General features: G+C 43.0%; 1 protein-coding gene across 3 annotated transcripts in view; it reads left to right on the top strand.

Annotated features, from left to right (window-relative positions):
• Positions 1-7,500, top strand: part of strn (striatin, calmodulin binding protein) — a 63,705-nt gene that overhangs the window by 27,009 nt on the left and 29,196 nt on the right. For all 3 annotated transcript variants that reach the window (XM_071899889.2, XM_071899888.2, XM_071899887.2), the window contains exon 2: positions 7,300-7,403. In XM_071899889.2, the coding sequence (XP_071755990.1) occupies positions 7,300-7,403 (104 nt within the window). The remainder of the gene's footprint in view (positions 1-7,299; positions 7,404-7,500) is intronic.

The raw sequence follows: 7,500 nt of genomic DNA, 5'->3' as shown, positions 1-7,500 counted from the left end.
TCAGATAGCGACCGTCTCATTTTTAGAATGAAACTGACTGACTGTCATCACAGTGAAAACACAGAAGCAGCCTCAAGTATGGAGCGACCCAGTTCTAATGTCTGTTTGACATGAATGAATTGCTGTGTGTCCTACTTCCTCCTGGTGTGTGTGTGTGTGTGTGTGTGTGTGTGTGTGTGTGTGTGTGGAGGGGCGGGGGGGGGGGGGGGGGGGGGGTCTAGTTTGCAAACATGCAGTCCGGTCAGTTTGTGTGTATAATGGCCTGGAAGCGCTGGCTGGAAAACAGAACAGCAGTCTGCATTGTCCGCTCCGCTCAAATCACTTCTGCAGGCTGAAGGATGACATTATGAGAGAACAGCAGGATTCACACTGGTTATGGAATTTGTGGAATACCATGGGTTTTTGAGAGGTGTATTCCAGAAATGAAATGTGAGGGAATTTGATAAATTCTCTGGGGGAATGGGTGACTTTATAGAATTATAGCAGAATGTATTTTCCAACCTTTTTCTCACGTTCATTGCCTCAGATGGTTTTCAGCCCAACTGGAGTGGAAACCAGAGAGAAAAACAACATTAACAAACCAGGACCCGTTAACAAACCATTTGATGCGATCAATAGGTGCCACATCGACACAGCTGATAACCAGCAGCTGTGTAAGCTAAACAAAATGATATTTACCATCTGTGTGTGACATGAACCTCCTCCACCACGATCTCCTCGAGGTTTTCGTGATACACTGGCGTTACCGGTAGGCTTGGGCCGATATTTCATAATATTGAATATCGTGATATTCTCTGCGGTATCAAATAGCCTAGAAATTTGATGTAATTTAGAAGAACTAAAATAAAATACCAAAAATACCCCCCAGCTAACAGCGATGATATCGTATATCGTGATATTTTGTCGGGACAGAAACGCAATATAAAATTTGGGATATTGACTAAAGCGTAGTTGCCAGCATATCGAGGGAACGTTCCCATCTGAGAAGATTTTTGTGGCTTTGTTGACTTTAGACAGAATTACATAACTGTCTGTATTGTAGGTGGTGGGGGGGGGGGGCAGTGGGAAGAGTGAAACATGAACTGAACAGTCGGCCTTGTAGTTCTCTCACTGTGCAAAATATAAAAATGAAAATAATTATCTGTAACTTTTGCTGGCGACTCCCTGGAGCCCTCTGAACGATCCCTGATTGGTCCCTGGACCTCACTTTGGGAACCGCTAGTCTAAACCATGGAGGAGAGTTGAAGCTTTTTCTGCTGTTGCGTATATTGGAAGTCAGTCAGGATAAAAGTGTCAGCCAAATGTTAATATAAAAATATCTCAAATGGAAGAAGGCAAAGCTGTGGATCTAAAAAAAGCTGCGACATTTAGAGGTCTGGAACCTGTTCAAGGCTTCACTGATTTGGTTTCTCCTCTGAAACAGCAGACAACACAATACTTTATTACACATTTTACAGCAGCAGGGGAGCTTTGGTAGTACATTTCAACAACATAACTTTCTAGATGGATTGTTCTAGAAGAGGTTCTGGTCTCGAGGGAATGTCGTCTCATGTAAGTGGGACTTGAATGCAGGTCTCCTTCAGCAGATTGAGTTCAAGGAAGGAGACATTTTTCTGCACTAAAACCAAACGACTTTCCTGAGTTAAAATTCAGTGTCTCTCTTATTAGGGACAGCAAAACAAAGATGGGTCTTTGCCAACTTTGCCATCTGTAAGTCTCTGTTTGGATTTTGTGTCAGAGAGAGGCAGAAGGAGAGAGAGAGAGAGAGAGAGAGAGGGAGACAGAAGGAGAGAGAGGCAGAAAGACTGAGGGAGAGACAAAGAGAGAGACAGAAGGAGACAGAGGCAGAAGGAGAGAGGGAGAGAGACAGGAGAGAGGGAGAGAAACAAGGAGAGAGAGAGGGAGACAGAAGGAGAGAGGCAGAAAGGCTGAGGGAGAGACAAAGAGAGACACAGAGAGACAGAAGGAGACAGGCAGAAGGAGAGAGAGAGGGAAAGAGACAGGAGAGAGAGGGAGAGAGGAGGGAAGGAGAGAGGGGGAGGAGAGAGGCAGAGAGACAAAGAGAGGCAGAGACAGAAAGAGAGGGAAGGAGAGAGAGAGGAGAGACAGAAGGAGAGAGAGGGAGACAGGAGAGAGAGGAGAGACGAGAGAGACAAGAAGAGAGACAAAAAGAGAGAGGCAGAGAGACAGAAGGAGAGGGAAGGAGAGAGGGGGAGAGAGAGAGAGAGAGACAGAAGAAGTCATCACAGCGGGAGGTGAAGGTTGGACAAGATGAATGCCTTCTATAAACAGAGGGAGGAGATGAAGTGATATTGGGCCAGCAGAGCGACATGAGGAAGGAGAGGAGATGTGTTCGCTAAAAAAAAAAAAAATAAAAAAAAGTGTCATGTTGGCCTGGAGCCTGCGGGTCAGCAGCATGTTGGGTTTGATAGATGATCCTATTACTGCTCACTGATGGTTCTGCTGTTGGAGGCAAAGCTCGTTACTGCAATTGCGTTGATGTTTTTACCTTAAAGCAATATTCCACTTAGTTTTAACATGGGGGTTATGATGAAAACCAGAATATAATCTACTCGCCCAGATCAGATGCAGCTGGACCAGTTTGTTAGGTGTTAAAATTGGAAAAAGGCATAATGCCGAAACATGTTGGTGATGTAAAATAAATATTTCCATATGGAGAGAAGTGTACAAGCCTCTTATAATTACTTATTCTGACTTTGGACCGTGGTTTGCACCTTTTTGTGGGTGTGCGCTCTACTGCTGAACTACTTCGGCATTAAAATTGGAGCAGTACAATATATAATTTTCAAAGATGAAGCCTACACCTAACTGAACACTTAGAACATGAAGACATTTATAACAACATAGAACACAAGAACGGCAAGAAAGAAAAGAAAGAGAACAGAAACAAGGACAAAAGACACCATAACCCCCCCTACACACACACACACACACACACACCATATACCCCAAGTTATAGCAGTTAGTTTCTTTTATCCATCAATCAGTCATGAGCCTGTAAAACACCTACACATCATTAAAAGAAGAGAGAGAAAAAAGAGCTACATGTCATATTTAACTTACATAATCAAATATGTCAAATAAGGTAAATATGAAATAAAAGGCGTTTTCTTACCTTGATTGAATAAGTGCAGTTTTGTGACTCTTTCAGACTGACTCATGGTATTTAGTTGTGGCACTGACCTGGTCATATCAGTAGATTCAAGGCTCTTCAACAGGGTTTTCAGATTTTTGTGATTCATCAAGACTTTCATTGCAAACTGAAATATTCACCGTTTGACGAAAGCACTTTGCCTTGAAGACGAACTGCTGACATGAAAACAGACTTCACTAAGAGGATTTATATTATCAGATACCTTGAAGCGTTATAATCATCTGATTTTTGAAAAATAGAGTCACGAATTTCAGCTAACATTTTATCTGAAAATAGATATATAGTGCATTTTGGAAGTGAACTTTTCAAATATCAATCAAACAAGATCGCAGCATCCATAGCGGCACCGAGAGTCTCAGTCCTCTGACCAGAGAACTGCGGTGCGGTTCGTTAATCTGAACCATCTACAGGAAACCACCCCGAAACACAAGGGATTATGGGTAGAAGGAGATGGATGCGGTTCCTCATGTTTGGAAAGCCTAGCAGAACAAAATGAAGTCTGGACTGATGCTCATATTCAGCTGTTTCTTCATGTGTTCTTCACTGGTATGAACACCACAGAAGAAGAGACTGACAAGTCCATCATGTTAGACTGGAATCAGATTTGTTTTGACTCTAACCTGGCGGGACGCCTGGTGACCAAAACTCTGTCTGTCCAATAAACAAGCTACTTGTGAGTCATGTGACTTTTGTTTACAAGTCCTGGTTCATTTTTGATTGGGCAGTGTGAACCTAAACCAAAACAAAAACTTTTCCACTGTGGTTTGGACCAAAGAAAACCAACTGTAGGTGTGAAGCTGATAGTTTGGCTGTCCAATAATCTATCAGACTGACAAAATTATAATATCTTGTCAGTCATCGCTTCACTTTGTTCTCAGAGTCTTAGTTAATAGGAGCGGGTTTGGAAGTCTTGGTGGTAAATTCAGGGATTTTGTCTTATCTTAGTGTTCAGTGAATTGCTGCCCTGCTGTGTGCTTGAACCTCTTCTGAGCACACAGTTTGAGTCTGAGTCCCCCGTCCCCCACCTCCACCCCCTCCCCCACCTCCACCTCGGCTCTAGACAGGTCCCATGTGGTCGGTTCCCACGCCGCTGAGCCGGTGTGTCATGTCCGTCAGGTTCCAGCGGCTGAGAGGGGCGTTAAGACGGATCAGACGGCGAGTCGTGGCGCGTTAGTCACTCACAAGTCACCCCACCGGTCCTCTGCCCTGAAACTCCCCAACCTGTCTCCGTTTCCCAGGAGGCTTGGGGCCCCATGGCGTCCTGGGTCTGTGAATGCTAGCCGCTGCCGCCAACACCCCCCCCTCCACCTCGCCCCCCTGACTCCAGATTGACCTGCTACAAGTGATCAATCAGTGTCTTCTTTTAAATCTCCTCTGAGAACACACTTTGTTGACTTGGTCTCATGTAGAAACGTCTCATTCCATCTCCATTTCCAAGGAGATTTGGGCTAAAAGGTTTTGGTTGTACTGGTCGGTTCCCAGTGGCTCCCAGTGGCCTCGATGCTGCTGTGAAACCAAACCAGCAAACAAGAGAAACCATGAAGCGGCGTCAGACCAGCAGTCACTGAGACGCTGTGCTGAGTTCCTTCTGTTTCCACGTCAGCTTGGTCCGTTCTGCAGCAGCGTTTCCTCAGAGGTTCTGACTGAAATAGTTTGATTAACACTGGTTTGTCAACCCAGTTCAGTCCTGTTGTTGTTGTTGTTGTTGTTGTTTTTCTTCTTCTTCTTCTTCTTCTCCTTCTACTAACTATTCCAATTCTGCACATTTATACCCTCTGGAGGTGACGTTGAAATGGATATTTGTGCTATTTTAGTCATTTTAATTATATTTTGGGCTACGAATACTGTACGAATATAGACTCCTTTCTGGTAATTTTTGCGTTTTATTTCCGTAGACACACATTTGCTCCAGTTAGAGATCCAGCCACTATTTGAGACCTGCTGTTTATTGGAAGTTTTATGGTATATTAGTTTAGTTTAGTTTTCATATTGCAATTTATATGCAATATGCATTTGCCCTCGGTGGGAAATATAAAAGTGACTGAAAACCAGATGAGTGTATTTTGGACTGTTGGCTACAGATGGGGGGGGGTTTGTTTTGTTTTTTTTTGCCTCCATGGTCCTCCAGTCGACCTCCCCCAGACAAACCAGACGCCATTTTGGAAATCCACACCACAGTTTCCACAGTCAAACCTCTGTGGGATTGTGGCCGCACACTAAAGTAAAGATAAATGAAATGGAATTAGATTCAATAAAACTTTAATGATTCCTGTGGGGGGATCGGAGCGTCACAGCAGTTAAAAAGAAGATAAGAATAAGACTAATAGAGAGTGCTGAAGATAAAAAAAGACTAATAATTACAGCAAAAAGATTACAGCAACCAAATGCATTGAAACTAATACACTGGATAGACTGATAAATTAGATTCTCAGGTGTATTCCAACCTATTGCATTGATCTGCAGTCATGTAGTTCCAGTTATCAGATTTTAATTATGTTTCTGTGTTCCGTCTGTTGTTTTGGAGGTGAAATGTCTTTATAAGCCTCTTGAGGTTTTTGTTAATCTCACTGGAACAATCTGGAAGTTTTCTCTCTTCATTTTGTGCGTTGCCATTTTTAAACGAACACAAGTTAAACGAGCTAATGACCGTTGCATTGTGGGTGAGAGGAGTCACTCCCGGCTGCTGTGGGTGATAATTAAAAACACAGCAGGGATCCAATCAGGATGCCTGTCGAGTTTTTAAAGACATGGTGCAAGGCTGAACTTAGAGCTCTGTGTGTGTGCGTGCGTGTGTGTGTGTGTGTGTGTGTGTGTGTGTGTGTGTGTGTGTGTGTGTGTGTGCGCGCGCTCTTGAAGTTCTCCAGCCTCGGATTTCTCTTATTTACAGTTTATTTGACTGTATTGATTTTTTTGCTGAAAAAAATCAATACAGTCAAATAAACTGTAAATAAGTTGAATCCGAGGCTGGAAGAACTTCAAGAGCGAGGGCACACACACACACACACACACACACACACACACACACACACACACACACACACACACACACACACACACATAAATCCTTTCTGCCTCTATTCTCAGTTCTTACTTCTTTTCCTAGCATCTATCTACCTATCTGTCTATCTGATCATTCTAGGCTGACATGGATATTTATTCCATGTCAGGGTGCAGTGACCTCTGACCTTTGACCTCATTACTGTTTGTTGCTTGTATTCTTCTGTTGATCTCACTGGAACTCACTCTGGAGAAGAGAATTGGCTAAATGCCCAGAATGAAAATCAGAGCAAACAAAATGTTATTCACATAGCACTTTCCATACAACATTATAACCCAAACTGCTTTACAAACCTGATTTAAAAGAAACATCTGGTGCAACATCATGAAAAAATACAAGAACAGGAGAAGTGACATGCAAAAAAAATGTAAAAAGTATAAATATGGAAAAAAAAGAAAGAGTATAGTTACGGAGAACTTATTTAAAATGTCAAATGTTAACATGAAATATAAAATGAACATGCTGTTGGAATGAATTTTTGGAAGGTTGCACCTAATTGCTGTTATTTGTGTGAGGGATTCCACACTGCAGCTCATTATGATGCTGCTGCTTCACTAAATACCTCATTATCTCTACTCAGCCTCATGGTCGTCCTCTAACACACACACACACACACACACACACACACACACACACACACACACACACACATTCACACTGGAAAATAGATTGCACAAAACAATACTGTGTGTGTGAATCAACAGAAGAAGAAGAACTGGGTAGTTAGCATGAGCAGTGATAGCCACCATGACTGAACAGACAGAAAAGATAAACTCAAACTGCATCAACAGAAAGTCCAAGCTCCACCCACACTGTTTGATTGACAGGTGATCTGCAGGAAGAGCAGTGCAGAAACACCACAGTGAGGCTGAGGGACAAAGATGGAGACTGAATACAGAAAAAAAACAAGAATTTTTACCGCTTTACATTTCCGAGTTTCCTTTTAAAACGTCCTGTCATTTGGTTTAATGGTTGAGATCATAGAAGGAAACTCAATACCTCTCTAACCGACAGGACTCTGTGTGTGTGTGTGTGTGTGTGTGTGTGTGTGTGTGTGTGTGTGCAGGCCCAGATAGCCTTCCTGCAGGGGGAGAGGCGAGGTCAGGAGAACCTGAAGAAAGACCTGGTGAGACGAATCAAGATGCTGGAGTACGCTCTCAAACAGGAGAGGTGAGCACACACACACGCACACACACACACACACACACACACATGCACACATACAGACACACACACACACACACCAATACATAAGCTTACATAACAA

The sequence above is a fragment of the Centroberyx gerrardi genome, chromosome 3 (genome assembly GCF_048128805.1).
Source record: "Centroberyx gerrardi isolate f3 chromosome 3, fCenGer3.hap1.cur.20231027, whole genome shotgun sequence".
NCBI classification, from domain to species: Eukaryota; Metazoa; Chordata; class Actinopteri; order Beryciformes; family Berycidae; genus Centroberyx; species Centroberyx gerrardi.
Note: the sequence above shows the minus strand (reverse complement) of the source record. Positions and strands in the feature narration are given on the sequence as shown.